This window comes from Globicephala melas, chromosome 21 (genome assembly GCF_963455315.2).
Source record: "Globicephala melas chromosome 21, mGloMel1.2, whole genome shotgun sequence".
Lineage (NCBI taxonomy): Eukaryota > Metazoa > Chordata > Mammalia > Artiodactyla > Delphinidae > Globicephala > Globicephala melas.
The window spans coordinates 23,255,827-23,278,061 of NC_083334.1; the positions used below are offsets into that span (position 1 = coordinate 23,255,827).

The window sequence follows — 22,235 nt, forward strand, 5'->3', positions numbered from 1 at the left end:
GGTAACATTTTCTGAGTCCTTACTGTGAACCAGGCACTGAACTCTTTATTTAGCTTATTTAATCATAGTGACAACTCTGTGTAAAGAATTACCCCCAAATTTAGCAGCTTAAAGAATGAACATTTATTATTTCAGTTTCTAAGGGTTAGGAATTTAGGATGCTTAGCTAGGTGCGTCTAGTTCAGGATCTCTCATGAGGGTGGACTCGAAACATTTTTTTTCCCTGTGCTATACAGTAGGTCCTTGTCGGTTATCTATTTTAAATATACTAGTGTGTACATGTCCCAAACTCCCAATCTATTCCCCACCACCACCACCCTTTCCCCCTGGTAACCATAAGTTCGTTCTCTAAGTCTGTGAGTTTGTTTTGTAAGTTCATTTGTATCATTTTTTTTAAGGTTCTGCATATAAGTGATATCATATGATATTTGTCTTTCTCTGTCTGGCTTACTTTGCTTAGTATGATAATCTCCAGGTCCATCCATGTTGCTGCAAATGGCATTATTTCATTCTTTTTAATGGCTGAGTAATATTCCATTGTATATATGTAGCACATCTTCTTTATCCATTCATTTGTCGATGGACATTTAGGTTGCCTCCATGTCTTGATGATTGTAAACAGTGAACAGTGAACATTGGGGTGCATGTATCCTTTTGAACCATGGTTTTCTCTGGATATATACTGTGTATATATGTGTGTTTGTGTGTGTGTGTGTGTGTGTGTATATACACACATACTGTGGAGTGGGATTGCTGGATCATATGGTAGCTCTTTTTTTAGTTTTTTAAGGAACCTCCATACTGTTTCCATAGTGGTTGTACCAATTTACGTTCCCACCAACAGTGTAGGAGGGTTCCCTTTTCTCCACATTTATTGTTTGTAGACTTTTTGATGATGGCCATTCTGACTGGTGTGAGGTGATATCTCATTGTAGTTTTGATTTGCATTTATCTAATACTTAGCGATGTTGAGCATCTTTTCACTTGCCTCCTGGCCATCTGTATGTCTTCTTTGGAGAAATGTCTGTTTAGGCCTTCTGCCCATTTTTTGATTGGGTTCTTTGTTTGTTTGTTTGTTTGTTTTTTGATATTGAGCTGCATGACCTGTTTGCAAATTTTGGATATTAATCCCTTGTCAGTCCCATCCTTTGCAAATATTTTCTCCCATTCTGTGGATTGTCTTTTCATTTTGTTTATGGTTTCCTTTGCTGTGCAAAAGCTTTTGAGTTTAATTAGGTCCCATTTGTTTATTTTTGTCTTTATTTCCATTACCCTAGGAGACGGATCAAAAAAGATTTTGTTGTGATTTATGTCAAAGAGCGTTCTGCCTGTGTTTTCTTCTGAGAGTTTTATAGGATCTGGTCTTATATTTAGGTCTTTAATCCATTTTGAGTTTATTTTTGTGTATGCTGTTAAAGAATGTTCTAATTTCATTCTTTTACATGTAACTGTCTAGTTTTCCCACACCATTTATCAAAGAGACTGTCTTTTCTCCATTGTATAGTCTTGCCTCCTTTGTTGCAGATTAATTGACCCTATGTGCATGGGTTTATTTCTGGGCTTTCTATCCTGTTCCACTGATATATATGTAAGTTTTTATGCCAGTACCATACTCTTTTGATGAATGTAGCTTTGTAGTATAGTCTGAAGTCAGGCAGCCTGATTCCTCCAGTTCTGGTTTTCTTTCTCAAGATTGCTTTGCCTAATCGGGGTCTTCTGTATCTCCATTACAAATTTTAAGATTTTTTTTTTTTTGTTCTAGTTCTGTTAAAAAAAATATGCCATAGTAATTTGATAGAGATTGCATTGACTTTGTAGATTGCCTTGGGTAGTATAGTCATTTTGACAGTATTGACTCTTCGAATCCAAGAACATGGTATATCTTTCCATCTGTTTGTATCATCTTCTATTTCTTTCATCAGCATCTTATAGTTTTCAGTGTACAGGTCTTGCCTCCTTAGGTAAATTTATTCCTAGGTATTTTATTCTTTTTGATGTGCTGGTAAAGGGAATTGTTTCTTTAATTTCTCTTTCTGAACTTTCATTGTTAGTGTATAAAAATGCAGTAGGTTTCTGTGTATTAATTTGTATCTTGCAACTTTACTGAATTCATTGATGAGCTCTAGTAGTTTTCTGGTAGCATCTTTAGAATTTTCCATGTATAGTATCATGTCATCTGCAGACAATGACAGTTTTACTTCTTCTTTTCCAGTTTGGATTCCTTGTATTTCTTTTTCTTTTCTGACTGCCATGGCTAGGACTTCCAAAACTATGTTGAATAGAAGTGGCAAGAGTGAACATCCTTGTCTTGTTCCTGATCTTAGAGGAAATACTTCGAGCTTTTCACTGTTGAGCATGTTGTTAGCTGTGGGTTTGTCATATATGGCCTTTATTATGTTGAGGTATGTTCCGTCTATGCCCACTTTCTGGAGCGTTTTTTTTATCATAAATTGGTGTTGAATTTTGTCAAAAGCCTTTTCTGCATCTATTGAGATGATCATATATATGGTTTTTATTCTTCAATTTGTTGATGTGGTGTATCACACTGATTGATTTGCAGACAATGAAAAAATCCTTGCGCCACTGGAATAAATCCTACTTGACTGTGGTGTATGCTCCTTTTAGTGTGCTGTTGGATTCGGTTTGCTAGTATTTTGTTGAGGATTTTGGGGTCTGTGTTCATCAGTGATGTTGGCCTGTAATTTTCTTTTTTTGTGGTATCTTTGTCTGGTTTTGGTATCAGGGTGATGGTGGCCTCAAAAAATGAGTTTGGGAGTGTTCCTTCCTCTGCAAGTTTTTGGAAGAGTTCCAGAAGGATAGGTGTTAACTCTTCTAAATGTTTGATAGAATTCACTTGTGAAACCATCAGGTCCTGGACTCTTGTTTGTTGGAAGTTTTTAAATCACAGTTTCAATTTTAGTATTTGTGATTGGTCTGTACATATTCTCTAGTTCTTCCTGGTGCAGTCTTGGGAGATTGTACCTTCCTAAGAATTTGTCCATTTCTTCTAGGTAGTCCACTTTATTGGCATATAGTTGCTTGTAGTAGTCTCTTAAAATCCTTTGTATTTCTGTGGTGTCCATTGTAACTTCTCCTTTTTCATTTCTCATTTTATTGATTTGAGCCCTCTTTCCAACCTAACCTTACACCTAGAGCAACAAAAGAAAGAAGAACAAACAAAACCCAAAGTTAGCAGAAGGAAAGAAATCATAAAAATCGGAGGAGAAATAAATGAAACAGAAACAAAACAATAGAAAAGTTCAATGAAACTAAAAGCTGGTTCTTTGAAAAGATAAACAAAATTGATAAACCTCAAGACATTTTTAGCTGGGGCTGCAGTCATCTGAAGACTTGGTTAGGGCTGGAAAATCTGCTTCCAGGACGACTTGCTTGTGTAGCTTTTGGTCCATCATCATGTAGCCCTCCCCATAGAGCTTCTTGGATATCCTCATGACATGGTACCTGGCTTCACCCATAGTGAATGATTTAAGAGAGTTTTCTACTGAAGAAGTCACAGTGCCTTTTTTTATTTATATTTATTTTTGGCTGTGTTGGGTCCTCTGTGCGAGGGCTCTCTCTAGTTGCGGCAAGCGGGGGCCACTCTTCATCGCGGTGCGCGGGCCTCTCACTGTCGCGGCCTCTCTTGTTGCGGAGCATAGGCTCCAGACGCGCAGGCTCAGCAGTTGTGGCTCACGGGCCTAGTTGCTTCATGGCATGTGGGATCCTCCCAGACCAGGGCTCGAACCCGTGTCCCCTGCATTGGCAGGCAGACTCTCAAACACTGCGCCACCAGGGAAGTCCATAGTGCCTTTTTTTACCCAGTTGCTAGAAGTCACACACTGTCACTTCGGCCATATTCTTTTCATTAGAAGGGAGTCACTAAGTGAAGCCCGTGCTGAAGGGGAAGGGAATTAAGTTCTACATTATGAATGGAGGAGTGTCAAAGATTTTCTGGACATAATTTAAGACTGCCACACCTGGGTTACCAGTGTTGTCTCGATTTTCCAGATGAGGAAAGTTGTGAATGGAGAAGTTAAGTGACTGGTCCAAGGTGCATAGCTAGTTGGAGAAGTAGGGTTTAAGTCTCAGCAGCCTGGCTCATGTGACTCCTTTTCTTTGTCTTTCTTTTTTTTTTTTTTTGGTTTCATTTTGTTTTTACTACATATGCTTTACTGCCTTGAGTACTTCATCTCCTGAGTACACATTAAAAAGTCACAGTGACTTCACTTCTTCATACTCATTCACAACTGGATATTTATGGGTTACTTGCCTCTTTTATGCCTCACTCCTAGTACTGTGACTTAATACTTAGATTCACTCATTTAGTTCATCCTGTAGATACTTAGCATCTACTGCTAAGTACTGGGATGCTCACCACTGTCGTGTGGGGAAGAACTTTGATTTTGAAGGTGTACTGACCTAGCAGCAAAGAATTTCAAGGTGTATATTGGGTAGTTTCCCATGACTAAACATTGGGAAGCAAACATTTTTCCCATAGCCTTTTGGTTTTGCAGTTCTCACAGCTTCTGTAGTTGTTAGAACTATGGTGCATTGTGGGTGGTTATTTAGAATGCATTGTGAGCTAAAGTTACAGTGGGATCAACTTCCTCAGATGGAGTTTGTCCACTACTGATATCAAAAGCAATAAATGCATTAGACCCCTGGGCAGTGTTAGGACCATAATCTTGCCCCTGCTAATTTTTTCCAGTACTTTAAGTGACTATGAAGAACCCTGTGCTATCTGCGATAGTTTTCCTCTGCAGTTTGGGAGGAGTAAAATGAAGTAAAAAAAATTTTTTTCCCCAAGAGGTCTGCTTTGTAAAATGACAATCACAGTCACCCAAACTATGCCGAAAGAGAAAGAGAGAGAGGTCTTAGAATTTTGATAATATTTCTGTATATTTTTGTCTTATATTTCATTTTGTTAGACCATGGAATAGTCTGTATTGTGGGTAGCCCAAGGGATCTTTTTGACATACAATTTTAGGGTACACTATAGGATTAAAAAACCCTAAGGGTAACTGCACTTTGGGGCATCAGAATACAAACTTCTGTTTATAATGTACTGGATAACGTATCCAATGAAAAATCTTCATGTTTTAGCAATGTAAACAGTGCAGTGTAATTGGATAAAGAGTACGATTCCATGGGTTAACCAGTGTTAAAACAGAATAAGCCATCAGAAAATTGACTAAAGGAACTTGGAGAAGCCATGGTGGGGTGTTAAAGGGTAAAGCTTCCTACCTTTATAAGGAACTTCTTGTTGAACTCAAAGGACTTGACAACCATATATTGTGTTTGACAGCACTCAGTGAATTTCTTAATAATGTGGCTAAGTTCTCGCGCATGTACGCGCACGCGCGCACGCACACACACGCGCACACACACACACGCGCGCGCGCGCGCACACACACACACACACACCCTAGTTTCCTATCTAGGCTAATTCAGACCCTGAATTCCTAATTTGCCTCTGGTACCCACCTCTCTTTGTGTCTGACAGCACTTAGAAAATTTCTTAATGCGGTTAAGCGCTTATGTGTACAGACACCTCTGCCTATACTTGGGCAGTTTCAAACCCTAGAAATTCTCGATTTTTCTTATCCTTTCAAAAATATAACAGATGTGAGGAATGGCCTAGATTAGACTTTGGTTTTAAGAAGTCCTATCAAGGTGAGAGTTTGAGACCAACTGATTTTAAATTGATATTGGGTTGGACTGGGATAAGCTCCTCCAGAATGAAAGTAGAAGCATGGTGTACCTAGTGCTAACTTGTGGCCCAGTTCTCTGTCCATTTTCTGAGCCCTGTACGTACGAGTTTATGAAACGTGATGTTTCTCTTTCTTCACTATGTTCTCCCCTGAGTCTTCCTCCTTTACCTCATAAGTTAGTGGAAACTTTCTGATCACCTTGGCAAAGGGGGACCCTGGTTTCCATGGGCCTTAAATAAAGCTATCAATTTGGTTATACAGATAGGATATTCAACTGAATAGCACTTGGGGCAAACACTAGTGGATCCCTCAAAACTAGGGAGTCGTGCATTGTGGGTAATTATGTGGCTTTTTTCTTTAGAAAGGATAGAACAGTTATCCATTTAAAGCTAAAACAAAGCTGGGAGTCCATAACAACAGCTTAGTGGCCCTTTTATCCTACGGTTAGTCAGTCCTTGGTGTCTGTAGCAGCCTGGCCTCCTGAACCAAAACAAACTTTCTCAGGGCTAGAAAAGGAGCAAGTCTTTAAGTCCAGTAGGTGGCCATTGTCATGAAAAAGGAACTTGACCACCTGTCCAATTTGAAACCAATGCCAAGAAGAAACTGGAGCTTGACCAAAGGCTGGTCAGTTTCTGCTGAGCTGCAACCAGAATTAAATACCTGGCAGGCCATTTTAATGGTTGTGGTAATCCATTTCTGTGGTGGCAAGATACGAATGGGAGGACTTCCCTGGTAGCGCAGTGGTTAAGAATCCGCCCGCTAATACATGGGACACGGGTTCGAGCCCTGGTCCGGGAAGATCCCACATGCTGCTGAGCAGCTAAGCCTGTGCACCACAACTACTGAGCCTGCACTCTAGAGCCCGTAGAGCCCGGTGGCAACAACAGAAGCCACCGCAATGAGAAGCCCGTGCACTGCAACAAAGAATAGACCCTGTTCGCCGCAACTAGAGAAAGCCCGTGCACAGCAACGAAGACCCAACGCAGCCAAAAATAAACAAAATAAATAAATGTATTTAAAAAAAAAAGATACGAATGGGAAATCATAGCAGGCCAGCAAAGCCTTCTTTGGAACTGAGAGGACCAGCAGTCCTCAGCGTGGTTCAGTCTTGCAGTTTGGGTTTTCAGCTGGTGCTTATAGAATAAGCAAAGAACTAAATCTACTTACACTTTATTTAAAAAGAATAAAATAGTTTATTATTATTTAACCAGAGTGTAAAACTTACAGGGCTCTGGAACACTCAGATCCCCTGCCCCAGCCTCGTGTGTTTAAACAACCCAGCTCTATGGGACTTATACTGCCACACATACGTGGATCTCTTTTTAACTTCTCTGCCCCTGAAACCACGTTTATTTCATGGTCTCAAGAGATAAGGCACTTCTTGGATGTTGGAAAGTGAGTGATTCCTCTGTTCTTGTCCTAGTGAGAAGAAGGTTGATCACAAAGCAAGAACACCCCTTTGCCTGAAGCTAGGATGGATCTCCTGCGCCTAGGGCCTTAGCTTAGAGTCACTAGTGCCCTTTTTTGGGTTAGATTTTATTTTTAGAGTAAGTACAGAGAAACACTCACTGATGGTCAGAATAGAAATGTGAAGCAAGTTACGTAAATGTGTATTTCTACTAGATCAAGTTTGTCCCTTTGGAGCAAGGACAGGCAGAAGATGAGAATTTCTAAGGACAAAAGTGTATGGGAAGGACCCAAGGTTTATATTTTCAAAGAAAGGAGATTTATTTGGGCTTGTGTTTTTTTTTTTTTTTTAAGAAATAGTTTATGCTTATAAATATTTAAATACCAGAGGGTACAAACATATAAAATGAAAGTTCTTTGTAATCCCACCTTCCCTCCCCATTATTAATTTAATAGTTAATGCATTATATATTCTTTTAGTACCTTTTTTTTTTACCTGCGCATGTACTTAAAAACACTGAAAGAATTAGTGGGATTATGGGCAATTTCTGGTGTTTGCTTTTTTACTTAATAATCAGAAACCTTGTTCTATATCAGTAGATAAGGATATCTGCTCACCATTTTAAATGTGCAAGAGTTTGAGCATTTTCTCAAACTTTTTGTGAATTACTCATTTACCTTTGAAATTGGACTTATTTAAGCAAACAAAAAGTATGTTTCAGTCATTAGTAGAAATGTGAGTGATTTTACTGTTTCCCATGTACTGATCGTTCTCTCCTTGTTAATAGGTGTACAGTCCTGAATTTTCTGTGGTCTGTTTATGACTTTTTATGTCTGCGATTTTTATGTGATTTCAGTCTGTTTTTCATTTTTCTCCCTTTTTGTCTCATTTCTCTTTTTCATCTAAATTTCTGTCTCTTACAACGTTAATTTTTTCTGACTTTTTGTCACATGAGTGTTTATCATTTGATGTTGTAACTGTACTGATATGATTGTGACTGGGAAGTATGATCACCTCATTTTGTTTGCCATGTCATCACCAGAGGCGTTGACAAGCAAACACTTGCCGTTTCCCATGAATACAATGGTACTCTGCAGATTTCTAAAATCAAGGGAAAATTTAATACTGTGTGCTTAGGACTGTGCTACACACTACCCAGAAAAGCGCTTTCACCCTCTAAAATGCCCACTGCAAGATCTCACCTGGGAATCCACTTGCATATGTTTCAAAAAACAGTTACACCAAAAGAATGATTTAAACATACAACACATTTGAAAGCTGCTTTTAGGAGTCTACATTTGTATGTGTGAGAATGTGGATAGGTGGAGAGAAAGTTTGCAGAGGATAGATGATCATAGAAGCACCCCTATGGGTTTTAGGATATTTCAGATAAATGATTATACAGTTATTCATGAGTCATTAGAAAATGTGAAGGTGCCTTTCCCAATCCGAGGATTTAAGAGGAACCTCAAGACGTCAGCTCATAGCAGCTAGAGATGATGTCTCAGACCTTTTTACAAACGATTAAAATGTCCACAGAAAATGCCCATAGTCTTGGGACACTGTGTTTACTGGCTGTGACCGCTTGCTGAAAAGTATGCATGATTATTCTCTACTGAAATTATATACTGAATTTAACAAGTGTTTGTCTATTGGTTTTTATTTTAATGTCTAGATTACCTACAAGATCATGCGTGTTTTTTGTTAAAGGGCGGGCGTTTCCATTTCAGGGCCTGTTTTGGCCTTTCTGTCCAGGAAAGCCCAAGACGGACACAGTGACTTTACTTACTGAATTAGAGTTTAGAAGTCAGTCACTGAAGTGTGGCTTGTCTATCCCCGTGGGAGCTGGCAGTGCCATTTAAGAACACACAGCTGGTGTTATCCAAAATGTAACTGTGGCCTCTGCAGGAATGGTTGATAATGGCTGAGCCAAGAAGGCCTTTGCTCTGACTGACCCGCACAGGACGATTTCTCCTAGCATTTCTTCTTTCAATCCTGCTGGGGTAGAAATGAAGTTGGAGGTACATCCACAGAATCCATTAGCGTCCCTTTGGGACAGAGCTGTCAGCAGCTTCACATCTTGAACTTCTATGAGGCGTGTTGTGTCCTTGACTAAGAAATGTGTTTCCCCATGTGTCTGATAAAGTAAACATCTGCAATGCTAAAGGCGTAGTGCCAGGCACATCTGTGTCCATAGACAATGCTGTTAAATTAAGGGTTGCCCTGGAAAACGATTGACCTGCGACAAAGTTCATTTGGCATCATTCGTTTGTTTTGGGGCGCTTTTTTCTGAGTATTTGATCATGGATCTTACATGTCTCTTAAACTTTGATCTCATTGTTTGGGTTCTAACTGTTTACTCTGTGAATGAGCTAGGCTTCCTCTTGTCGCAGAAAGCTGCATATTCCTTCAGTGACAGTAAGCTTCCTGCAAGCAAGTATCATGTCTAAGAAAGGGAACCCTCCTGCACTGTTGGTGGGCATAGACTCGGGGCTCTCTGCACGTATGTCTGCCCTCAGGCAGAGGCTGTTGCCCGGCACTGCTGGCTATCAGGGAATCCAGCAGACAGAGCAGATGTCTTTTACATGTCCACACGTGCAGTCACATGGTATTTGACTAAACCGAATGGCCAATTAAATTCAGAATTAGATTGCCTTTTTCCTCTCATCTATTTGATTTACTATCAATCAATGTGGATTAAACAATCGATTCTCAAAAAAAAAAAAATCATGTCTAACCTTTGCGATTTCCATAGACATAGCAAAGGCAAAACCCGGAAGTGCTTTACTATTTAATGGCTCAGATAAAACGAGTGGTGGTGAGAAGAGTAGGGAAACTAAAATGTTTAAAACATCCCCGTGATTTTAGGTCCCAGTTACCATAGAAAAGCATGAATTAGATATTCAGGAAGAGGGTTTTTTTTTTCCATTCATTATCAGTGATTTTTTTTTTTTTTTTTAACTTAATGGAGTTTCCCAGTCTGAGGAGGTCTAGAAAGGATTCGGAACACATAGATTCCAAGCATTTGGATTTAAGAGACCTTTAGTTGTCCTCATAACTTCATAATGTAAGTATTTAAGAGTTATTTTTCCTAGCCAGTCTATCTGTTCTGTCAGAGGAGAGAATAGCTCTTCATTGAGAGATAAGATGTCTTGGCAGGTTTCTGAGACAATAATGGGCTTCACTAGATTCTATGAAATGTAATTCGTGTCCATGTATAAATAAAGTGTCAGACATCTTAGTTGCCTCTAATTTGATGAACAAAACAGAGTGGCCTTGAGTCTCTTTTTTTTTTCCTTGAGTCTCTTTTTAATCCATGGGCGAGAGGCAAATTTAGGCCTATCAGTTCAGTGGGGTTTTTTTTTGTTGTTTTTTTAATGTTTAACAGGTTTTTTTTGTTGAGATACTGAGATAAGAATCTTCTAATTCTGAAATATATAAAAAAGTTTATAAACTTCACAATTTTTATTGATACAAATATTGACATTATTTATGGTTTCCTAAATAAAGTAATAAAAAATGTAGGCTGTTCTCAACCTAACAGTACATTTATAGTCTCTAAAACATACTTATTATAGAAAGATAGAAAATACAAATAAGCTAATAAAAAATATCAGAATCACTTATTAGGACTTCGCTGGAGGTCCAGTGGTTAAGACTCTGTGCTTGCATTGCAGGGGGCATGGGTTCAATCCCTGGTCGGGGAACCAAGATCCCGCGTGCCACACGGCACAGCCAAAAAAAAAAAAAAAAAAATCACTTATTATTCCACCATTCAGGACTAAGTAATGTAGATATAAACCTTTTGGCATATATATCCTATGGTGTATTTTTCCCCCTTTCCATATACATACATGTGTTGGCTTTTTGTTCTATAGAATAAAACTGAATGTACTTTTTCCTTGAACATAATTTTTATTGGTTGCATAATACATTTTATGGATGTAGATGAACCTTAATTTATATCAAGTAATCTTTAACTCCCAGATTTCTATTGGTTTTTTTTTTTTTTGATAAATTGTTTGACTTGCAAGTTTCTAAAGCCTTTTTCTTTAGAATACTGCTAGAAATGATAGTTGATTTCCTGAATTAACTCCCCAGATCCTAATTGATACCTGTCACATGGCTAAGCTTCCCTGCTGGACAAATGGTACTACAGTGATTAAAACACAGGATCTGCTTATCATTATTTCCATGGAACTCTATGTAATCCATTCACCACCTGGCATAGTGCCAGATACAATGGGCACTCAACAAAATCTGAACGAGTGGAAGCTGGGATTCCTTCTCTATCCAGGTTGTCGTGGCCGGAGCCACCAAGTAGAACACATGGTGTTCACTTTCTGGGATGTGGATAGCAGAGAGGGCGCGCAGGATAGCAGAATTCCCTTGTGTATGTCTTCGGCAGTTGTCAGTAATTCAGCCTTAGCAGCTTTGATAAAGAAAGTTCTGTGGAAAGAGTGTTTATCACTGGCAAAGTTGAGAGAGAAGGGGGAGGCAAAAGGTATACTGAACAACAAACCTGACCTTAATTGAAATGTATAAAACACTGTACCCAACAGCAACAGAATATTCATTTATTTTACATACACACAGAACATTTATCATGTTCTAGGCTGTAAAACAAGGAATTGAAGGGCAGTTTCTTAAAAGTTGAAGCATATACCTACCATATCATCCAGCTATTCCATTTTCAGCTACTTATCCAAGAAGAAAGAAAACATATGTCCACACAAAGACCTGTACAAATCGATACATGAACGTTCATAGTCATTTTATTTGTAAAAGCCAAAAACGAGAGATAACCCTGGTGTCTCATAAACAAGCGAATGGATAAATGAACTGTGAGTGTTCATACCACAGAATACTACTCAGAAATAAAAAGAGACTATTGTTACATGCAGCACCATGGATGAATCGCAGAATAATTATGCTAAAGTGAAAGAAGTCGGACGAAAAAGGAAACCTACTTTATAGCTCCATTTGTATGAAACTTTAGAACATACCTGCTAATCTGTAGTGACAGAAGGCAGATGAGTGATTGCGTGGGGATGAGGATAGTAGGACAAGGTAGAAGGAAGATTAAAGGAGCATGAGATAAGGAAACTTTTGGGGGGGTGATGGATATGTTCATTATCTTGATGGCTGTGATGGTTTCACAGGTTATACATATGTCAAAACGTATTGTAAAGCAAGATGTACAGTTTATGTGTCAATTATACCTCACCAAAGCTGTCTAAGGTATAAAGAAGCAAACAATAAAAAGGCACTCATGATTCTGGGGCTGTTTACTTGATCGTAGTGTTTATTGTACACCTACATGCAAATGGCATTACAACTGAGCATTGATTTTTTTTTTTTTTCCTTTGAGTAGTAACGTGATTTCTAATGAGGAACTCGATCATGTTGTATCAGCTTGAGTAGAGAAGAGGAATAGAAAACATGGGGGTGAACCCGAACTCATAAAAACAGAGTCGATTAGTTAGTTCCCTGGATCTGGAGGATGAGGAAAATGGGCAGATGTTGACCTAAGGATACAGACTTCCAGTTAGAAGCTGAGCAAGTTTTGGGGAATCTAATGCACAGTATTGTGAGTATATTTAAGCTACTGTATTATGGGTGTACTTGAAAGTCGCTGAGAGGAGGTCTTAAGTGTTCTCATCACAAAAAGAGAAATGGTAATTTTGTGGTATGATGGAGGTGTTAGCTAATGCTGTAGTGGTAATCATTTTGAAATGTACATAAAAGTTTATTAGATCAAAAAGTACATTTGAAACTTAATACTATGTGTCAACTATATCTCAAAGCTGGGGGGTGGGTCTGACTAAAGGCTCACTAAAATAAGTAGAAACAAAATGTGGTAGTGATGATGATTCAGTGTTTACTCCTTGCCTATTGAATCAAGACCATATTCCTGAGCCGATGATGTCATCCCCCCTCGGTTTGATCCTCTACTACCTGTTCACTTTTTTTGGCTCCCCTTCTCCCAGAATTCACTGCGCTATCATCCCCCTCTTCATTGCCTTGGTTAATGCTTTTTTTCTGCCTGTGCCTCTTCCCCACCTGACCTTTTTATATCTATGTGGTAAAATCCTACCTCTCCTTGAAGTTTCCATTCAGATGCCCACACGTTTACTTTGATCCTCCCAGCTGGAAATGTCATCTGTGTTCTGTATTTTAGCACACATTAAGTACGTATTTTGTACCGTAGCCCTTACGGTACAGCCAAGTCTGCCCTGCTGTTTCAGAACTGAACAGACACAGGGTTATGCATTTGGCTACTATTTAGACACATTTCAATTGTTTAATAAACTTCTGCATTTATTAAAATTACTGTAATTATCAATGCCAATGAGGGAAGCAATGACAAGACAAAGCAGGACAAAAAAATTGGTTCAGTTGTATTTTTGAACCACATTCTGTGTTCATTTGATTAGAGCGGAGGGGAGTGGTAGATTTACTGTCCTCATGACATTTTTGTTTTCCTTAAGCTAATGTTTTAATTATGGACCCTCTTTTTTTTTTTCTTTTTGCGGTACGCAGGCCTCTCACTGTTGTGGCCTCTCCCGTTGCGGAGCACAGGCTCCGGACCCGGAGGCTCAGCGGCCATGGCTCACGGGCCCAGCTGCTCCGCGGCACGTGGGATCTTCCCGGACTGAGGCACGAACCCGTGTCCCCTGCATCGGCAGGCGGACTCTCAACCACTGTGCCACCAGGGAAGCCCTATGGACCCTCTTTTCCCCTCACATTTTTAGAACCAGGCAATGGCTAGGAAAGAAGTCAGTTTGTAAATTTAAATCAGCTAGAAGTGATTCACTCTGATAAATCACACAGAGCTACTCAAGAAGTGGCTTAGAGCAATTAGAGCAGTCATTGTGTCATGGAAAGAGCACGAATTAGGTAGGAGTCGAGGAGTATTTGAAGAAATGTGTTTTGGGGATTTCAGGTGAGCTATTCTATGACTGTCCACTCCCTTGATCACTCTTGTATTTATCTTCCAGGTCCGGACTCTCTTTGTCAGTGGTCTCCCTCTGGATATCAAACCTCGGGAGCTGTATCTGCTTTTCAGACCATTTAAGGTACCTTTTCGATCTTTCAGAAATTGTAAAAGGAGACAAAGAGTGTGTGTATAAGCTTCATGGGGCTTTTTGGAGAAAGAAATGAAATGTCTGTGAAAGCACTGTTTTTAAAAAGTTAGTGAGTAAAGGAGATTTGACAACTCGGTCCTAATATACATTTTCACTTTGGAAGGACTGAAACTGCCTTTTGTCCTCCCAGTAGCTAATCTGGAGAAGTCTCTTACCGACGTGGACATGCGTCTGTTTCTGTTCTACAGAACAGCTTTAGTGTCCTCCCTGTTTATCCTCTTGCCAGTTAGGGGTGTTCTTCTGAGTACAGATCACCAAAAATACTATCAGTGACTTATTCTGTATTTATATTTCAAATGCAGTAAAAGTCAAGCCCTACCCCTAGGAGGTTCCTTACCAGTTGAAATACTGCTGTTAATACTATTGTTTGGAGACATAATAGGTTAAGTAGGCTTTTATGAACTAGACTAGGAACCTAACACCATTATTTTTGCCATGGGCAAAATGTCCAAAGTTGCAAAAACAGTAAAACAAAATTTTAAAGAATTGCTTGGTATGAGTTGAGGGAAATCTTTCCTGTTGCTTAGTGAAATACTTAATGCAAGTTGTCTGTCCATTGTGACTATCAAGATAACACTACTTTAGAGATAATTAATGTAGCTGGGATTGAAAATTTAACAGGAAATTGAACTAAAGCTGAAATAACCGTGCTCCAAGGAGAAACCTTGAAGGTTAGCCTTTGGAGGGTAGGGTAGGGTAGGGGAGCTGGGGCTGGGCATGATGTGGGCTGAAGGCTTTGGCTCTCAAGGAGTGAACCTGGAAGTCATGACAGATTCAGGGCCTGTGTTTGGCCTGGTCACATCACCTGAGGACATGTCGGCAACAGTGCCTGGCCGGGGCCACACTTACGATCACGTGATGGGCCATCTTGATTGATGGTTAAAGATCTATCCTGATTTGAAGCAGGACCCCAGCCACAGAGGCAAGACAGGTTGAGGGACAATATCTAACTTCTTAGGGGGAGAGAGTAGGATGTGACAGCTGAAAACAGTTGGGTAGTGGAAGGAGAAGGACGGTTGAGCAGGCAGCGAGTTAAAACCAACAAAGATAAAACAGTCTAGTTTATGTGCCCCAAAGGCAGCGTGTCATAATGGACATAACTCCATCCTGACAGCTCTCCTTTTAATGCAACAATAATGATGACATTACAGAGGGAAGCAGAAGGGTTAGCCATGAGGTTAGCTAGCGGAAGTGGGAAAGAAAGAGAAGGTATTGTGGGGAGAGTGCCAGCTTTATAGAATTTCCCGAGTTTCTTCTGCAGGTTGTAGTTTTTACTGTCTGTCTCTTCTGTAGGATGAGGACTTTTTAAAGCTAACTGATCCTCGTATGTATCCAATAGTATGTATCCAACATAACATAAGTAGTTGTGTTTTTGTATACGTACAGAGAGATTTAGCCAGCAAACCCCTTAAGAATTATCTCATTTAATTCTCATCACAGTCCTTTAAAATGGGTTAGCCTCATTTTTTTCAAATAAGGAAAATGAAACTTGGAGCAGTTGAATACATTTTGCTCAAGTTTACTCACATAATAAATGGCACGGCCAGGATTCAAACCCAAGCAACCATCCCTCATCTGAACTATTATTTGATACTGCTTCTCTTTTTGTGACTTGAGAGGACAGTATATCCCTACTAGTGGTCTTTTACTTGAGTGAAATATCCATTTGTCCTTTGCCTCTGAGGCCTTCAGGGTGTTGAAACCTTCAGGTTTTTCGGAGAGTGAGAGCACCTTGAAAAAGGAAGAGGCAGGGCTGTGAATCACGACCTCTCTGGCTAGGAGAGCTCAAGGCCTTTGAGGTAAAATGTTTACAGTAGCTAATTAGTAACATAGTTCTCTGCTGGGAAAATAGGAGGATGAATCAATCCCAACATGCTGCCCAGAAACCCAAACGCTGAAGTCAGGACCCTGGTACATTCCTACTAACCCTCTTTTAATTAAAGTCCCCAGAGTCTGACCCTCGTCTGCAAATCTGTCTCTGCACCAATACGTGTGGTGGTCAATCATGTCAAGTGTTGTTTTTTCCCCTCCTGTGTCATCCATCAGTGCAAGCTAACAGTCATTGATTATTTTCAGAAATAAACAGACTTTGTTATCCTTATCCTGGGGAGCCAGGAGGGCTTAAGGGAGGGAGTGAAAGGAGTGTTTCCATCTTCCTTGAGGCTGAGCTGGAGTAAAATCCCAACAGGGAATTTTCACATCTCCCAATCAGAACCCCACTGTGAAAACTGATGGCTGCAATAAAGAAGCAAAAGAACTCAACAGATTTTAGCATCGCTGCCTATTTAACCTTTCCTGGAAGTTTTGAAATTTTCATTAAGTTCTACCAAGTACGATCTTAATGTTTTATTGTTTTATAGCAAATATATGACCAAGGCATCACACACTCTGACCTTCCTAACTTATCCCCTTCCCTCGCCTAGTTCTATAAAATGAAAAAGACCTGCTGTTGACATAGACACCATTTTCCTATGCATAAGTGCATTCATGCACTTATGTTTCTTTTCCCTATATATTTTCATGAATTCATGCACTTATGTTTCTTTTCTGAATTTCATGAAAATATATAGAGATAAGAAACATAAGTGCATGAATTTCAGGGCTTGATTTCTTTTAGGCCCAAGTATGCAAAGATTGGCATATACGTCATGCGTGCGTGTGTGTATGAAATTTGTTTTCCCAATGAACAGGCATTTGTGAGAAGAGTTGGTCAGTAGTCATAAGGGACTCATTTTCACTTGAGCAGGATGCTATTACAATTGCTCTTTTCTCCTACTACTCTTTATTTCTGGTCTAAATTTGGTTCTTTATTTTCAGGGCTACGAGGGTTCTCTTATAAAGCTCACATCTAAGCAGGTAAGAATTTCAGACTTGCACATAAATGATCACTTCCACAGTAAGTTCGGATTGGCTTTCTTCAGGAATGTTACTAGGGCTCGACGTTCTTTTTTTATTTCCATTAAGATTTTATTTTGTTGTTGTTGTTGCTCTAAAATTAAGGGTGAGATTGCTTAGGAATTAGCACAGGAAAGTGATTCCTAATTCCACAGCCTCCAGCTAGAGTGTCTGAGTCTGTCCTCAAGGAAGGTAAATACAATGCATCCAGCATAGTTATATTGGGATTGATCTGTATATTCAAAAGAAATTATTGATTATTACGCCAATTTTTTCCTGGGTGTTTTTTTTGTTTGTTTTTGTTTTTTTGTAAAGTTAAACAGGCAAACTTTTCATTCACAATCGGTATGGGAATTGGATGACGAAGAATCAGCCTGTCTCTTAAACCTTTAATAACCGCAGGCAGAGTCTCAGGTCTAGAATGGAGCATAAAACGTACAGAATGGAGGTAGTAACCAATGACCCTGATAGTTTCTGCAAGTGTCTTGAAAATTTGTAGCTATATGTGCTTTTTTTTTTTAAATGCTGAGCAACCAGCATCCTCCCTCTGGGTCACTTTTCATCTCTCAATAAGGTATTCTCTGGTTCATCAGAGAATAAGCTATGTTGCAACCATCCTTCTGGACTGAAAGATACTGAGTCCAAAGGAGTTGTGACCCCTCTCTTTAGCTGGAACAGTATGGTTTATACACCTAATTAAACACACAGCTTTTTAAAGGCATCCCTTGGGATTTGAGATTAAAATGTTCATGATATAATTTTGATCATGCAGTGAGAATACAGGGCTTTTATCATTGTGTCATTATATTCCTTGCACTTACAGTGTACCAAAAGGTGATTCGGTTCTCTTTCCATTTTAAAAGATGAAGAAACTGAGGTACAGTGAATTCAATTTAGGAAAGTAGAGCCTTTCCACCCAAGTTTTCCTCTGTTCCCTTGTTCACTGCTGCTCACCTTCCAGCCCCTTCTAGATTTTTTTTTATGATTCTCTAAATCTCCAGCTGTGCCCTTGAAGAACCACCCTCACAATCCCTTTGATTCATGTTAGAAATTTGGCTAAGCCACTGAGTCATGATTCTTCTGGACTGGCTTTCTTGTTTCTACCCATTGCCTGTGGTGATTTCTGTATCTTAGCTCTTGAGTTTGATATCACCTTTGACCCAGAAAAATAGACATCCCCAGATATTGTTTACTTCATATTTCTTTTTCTTTCCTTAGCCCGTAGGTTTTGTCAGTTTTGACAGTCGCTCAGAAGCAGAAGCTGCAAAGAATGCTTTGAATGTAAGTACTAATGATGTTAATCTTTGGGGGCTTCCTTATGAGGTGGTAGGAAGTAATAGAACCTCTTTGGACAGGACATCCAATGGAAGGAGTAGGACTGCTCGATCTAACAGCAAGGGATTAATTAATTAGCCCTCTAAAGAGATTTTTCCTAAAATTGTGGTTAGATGTGCAAACTGTTAAGTCACACTTTGCTCTTCTGTAGCTTCGACTGTAATGCTCAAAATACCTGATGATGTGGGTCTCTATTCAGCCCAGTCACGTCCCATGGTAATGTACAGTTTAGTTTGGCCATCATTGTACTCTCAGTGGCTAAGCCTAAGTCAAGAATAGATGAAAATCTTGGCTTTCCTTAACACACGAGGTTTTTGTTTAAGGGATGTGGCTTAAAAAAACAAACAGATTTACAGGTTGTAGTCTTTATTCTGATTGATTAAAAACTTGCATATACTGCTTTCCCAGAAGACGGTCTGCATTGTGGTATAATAAAAGATAGTCAACTATAATTGAATAGAGATACCTGTATTTGGTCTGTAAGCATTTTGTAAGTAGGTTCATTTTTTTTTAGGTTCTGCTTATAAGCAATATCATATGATATTTGTCTTTCTCTGTCTGGCTTACTTAGTCTGATATTCTCTAGGTCCACCCATGTTGCTGCAAATGGCATTATTTCATTCTTTTTTATAGCTGAGTACTATTCCATTGTATATGTGTGTCACATCTTCTTTATCCATTCATCTGTCAGTGGACATTTAGGTTGTTTCCATGTCTTGACTATTATGAATAGCGCTTCTATGAACATGGGGGTACGTGTATCTTTTTGAATTATCGTTTTGTCCAGATATATGCCCAGGAGTGGGATTGCTGGGTCATATGGTAGCTCTATTTTTAGTTTTTTTGAGGAACCTCCATACTGTTTTTCATAGTGGCTGCACCAATTTGCATTCCCCCCCAGGAGGCATCTTTCTAAATGCAGAAATATTCTGGGTCCTTCCAAATTGAAGTTTTCACCAGCTTCTTTTTCTTGTTCTTATAAAGGAAATAACAGCAGCTGAATCTTGTTCACAGAATGGGCTTTCCATTGCCCTGCATTGTCTCTGCTCTGGGTAGAAACATGTCACTGACCCACTGTCTGAAAAACAATAGGTTTTTACGGTGGGTTGTTTATAGTTTGATCTTTTTTAACAGAAGTTTATTTTTTAGATGTTTAAATGGTCATAGTCAAACTGTGTTTCCCTTGCCTTACTAGGCAGAGTGTAGCTAACATCATTTCACTTTTTCTTAGTACTGAGGGTTGTATCGTTACACACAACCGGTATTGAGACATGCAGTAACATTGTGATAGAGGTGTTTAAGCCCATTCCTGTGCCAGCTGGCCCCAGATCATCATGCTCTCTTGTCCTAAGGTCTGGTTTTAGGCTCAGTGTTTGTTGCTCATATATTAATAACGTGGGAAGAACTCCAAGGGAAACAGGTCTCGTTCTGTTCTATTCTGTGGACCTAAGAAGAGTAACTCTTAAGATTTACCTGTGGCGTATTATACCTGAGCTTTCTTCTGCTCAGAGGTTGGCTTGGGAGTTTAGAGCATCTATTAAGGTCCTGGGTCATCTCTTTCTCGATATTTTTAACTTTTATATAAAAGTATTAGAGGTTTTTGTACCTTAGAAACTGTCCTGTTTCAGTTAAGAGAACTGAGACCAGAGAGGATGGATGGCTCAGTCAGAAAGTACAGGTTTAGAGCTACAACTAGAAGGAAGCCTCCTGTGTCTTAGTTCTGTCTACTTTATGTAACTTTTTGCTGTTTGCTTGTTCCATGGAATGTTGCTGCAGTGACAGACTATTTAAATCACATTGTCTAGGACAAATGCCCACAGTAAAGTTTGGTACATGACCGTGGAGCAGGGTTTCTTCTCTCTGCAGAGAAAATGGGCCCATTCAGGATAATGTATTTAATTATGAAACCGACACATCTCTGTGACCCAACATGCTCTTTTCACGATCATTTTTTCTAACCTGGTGAATTAAAAACATCCGATGCTCATAGCCATTACAAAATTTTTTCCTCGTGTCATTCGTCCAGCTTCTCTTAAAAGCTTTTCCTCACATTCCTTTGGGGGAAAGTTCCATGTTGTAATGTTTGTTTTGTTCCACTGTTGAGAAACGTAAGCCTCAGTCCAGTAAGTTCCTCTATATAGAGTAGTTCACAGTGTTATAAACCACTTGTCCATGTTTAGAGCTTCTCTTCTTATTGTTTCCCTGTCTTGGTTCCTGTCTGGTTCAGTTATTAGTATTAAGTCTTTTCCCAAAATGACTTTAAATGATTTTAAAATCCATTTATTTGCTTCCATTTTTGGAGTATGCTTTAGTCCGTTTGATAATTTTATGGAAAAACACGCTCAGATTGAATTAAGTGGTAACACTGAACTTTTATCAGGGTGTTCGTTAAATCTTCTAAAGTAAATACAGTCTATTTTGGTTTTATAGCAAAAACTCTCAAATTAAGCTAAAAATAACCCAAACCCAGACTTCCCTTCAGGTTATCTGTGGTCCCATTAATCCATATGACTAGAAACCCCATCCATTCTTTAACCCGACAGCAAAACATCTAACCTATCCCTTACCCTTCACACACAGTTATAATTTCTATACCAGCAGTTTTCCATTTTCCATGCTAATGGAAGGGGGAGCTGATAATCCAAACTATCAGATTATTTTTAGGATTTGTTTATAATTTTGGAATGTAAATCAACTACAGTGATATTGACAGTTATAGTCTGGTTTAGTAAAAATTTGATTTGTGGAAATTTTAAGAAGAAACACACACAGGGAGCAAGGCAGGCCTGGCAGTAAGGACTCTGAGCAGAGGTGGGAATAAGCCATCTCTGGCTCTTCCTGCCAACTGTGAAAACCCCAGTGGTGCCATTGTTGTGTAGCTGAAATCGTGTTTTCGTAAGTAAGAAAGACTGTGGTTAACACGTGATATCTTGCAGGCCTGCTTGTGTACACGTCCATGACAGGCTTTGTCTTACGTTGGTGTTTGAGATTCACTCATGTAAAGCATTTAAAAAGGTTACGTGTGGCCTGTTGAGTATATGTGCCATTTTGATTGATAGCCCTCCTCCCCTAATTTTAAATAGTTGTTATTGGCCTAGGTTTTATCATAGGCTTTATTATAAGTTTATCAGAACTAAAGAAGTCAGATGCAAACTAGGTACATTACTACAGATGCCTTCACAACTAAACATTGCTTAGGCTGTCACAATAATTTGCTTTACTCTCAGTCTAGACTCACTGATGTTAGTGATCTCCAGTTATCATGGCACCCTCAAGTCTGTTGGGTTCTTTTATAAGTAGCTTTATTGAGCTATGACTCACCCATTTAAGGTATTTAATTCAATGATTTGGGGTATGTTGTTATTTTTGAGTATATAAAACATATATAACCATTTGACATTTTAATGATGTTTTTAAGTATATATACAGTTCAGTGGCATTAATACATTTACCATGTTGTGCAACCATCCCCACTGTCTATTTCTATTTTTTCATCATCCCAAACAGAAACTTTGTAACCATGAACCAATACCTCCCTATTATTCCTTTCCTCTAGCCCCTGGTAACCTCTAATCTATATTCTCTCTCTATTAATTTGCCTATTTTAGCTATTGAAATATTTGTCCTTTTGTGTCTGGCTTCTTCCACTTAGCATGATGTTTTCATGATTAATCCATGTTGTAGCAGATATCAGAACGTCGTTCCTTTTTATGGCTGAATAATATTCCATTGTATGGG

The 22,235-nt window shown here is 39.1% G+C and overlaps 1 protein-coding gene across 2 annotated transcripts in view; it reads left to right on the forward strand.

Annotated features, from left to right (window-relative positions):
• Nucleotides 1–22,235, forward strand: part of RBPMS (RNA binding protein, mRNA processing factor) — a 185,323-nt gene that overhangs the window by 65,117 nt on the left and 97,971 nt on the right. For both annotated transcript variants that reach the window (XM_030832542.3, XM_030832523.3), the window contains exons 2-4: nt 14,121–14,198; nt 17,085–17,123; nt 18,381–18,443. In XM_030832542.3, coding sequence (XP_030688402.1) covers nt 14,121–14,198; nt 17,085–17,123; nt 18,381–18,443 — 180 coding nt within the window. The remainder of the gene's footprint in view (nt 1–14,120; nt 14,199–17,084; nt 17,124–18,380; nt 18,444–22,235) is intronic.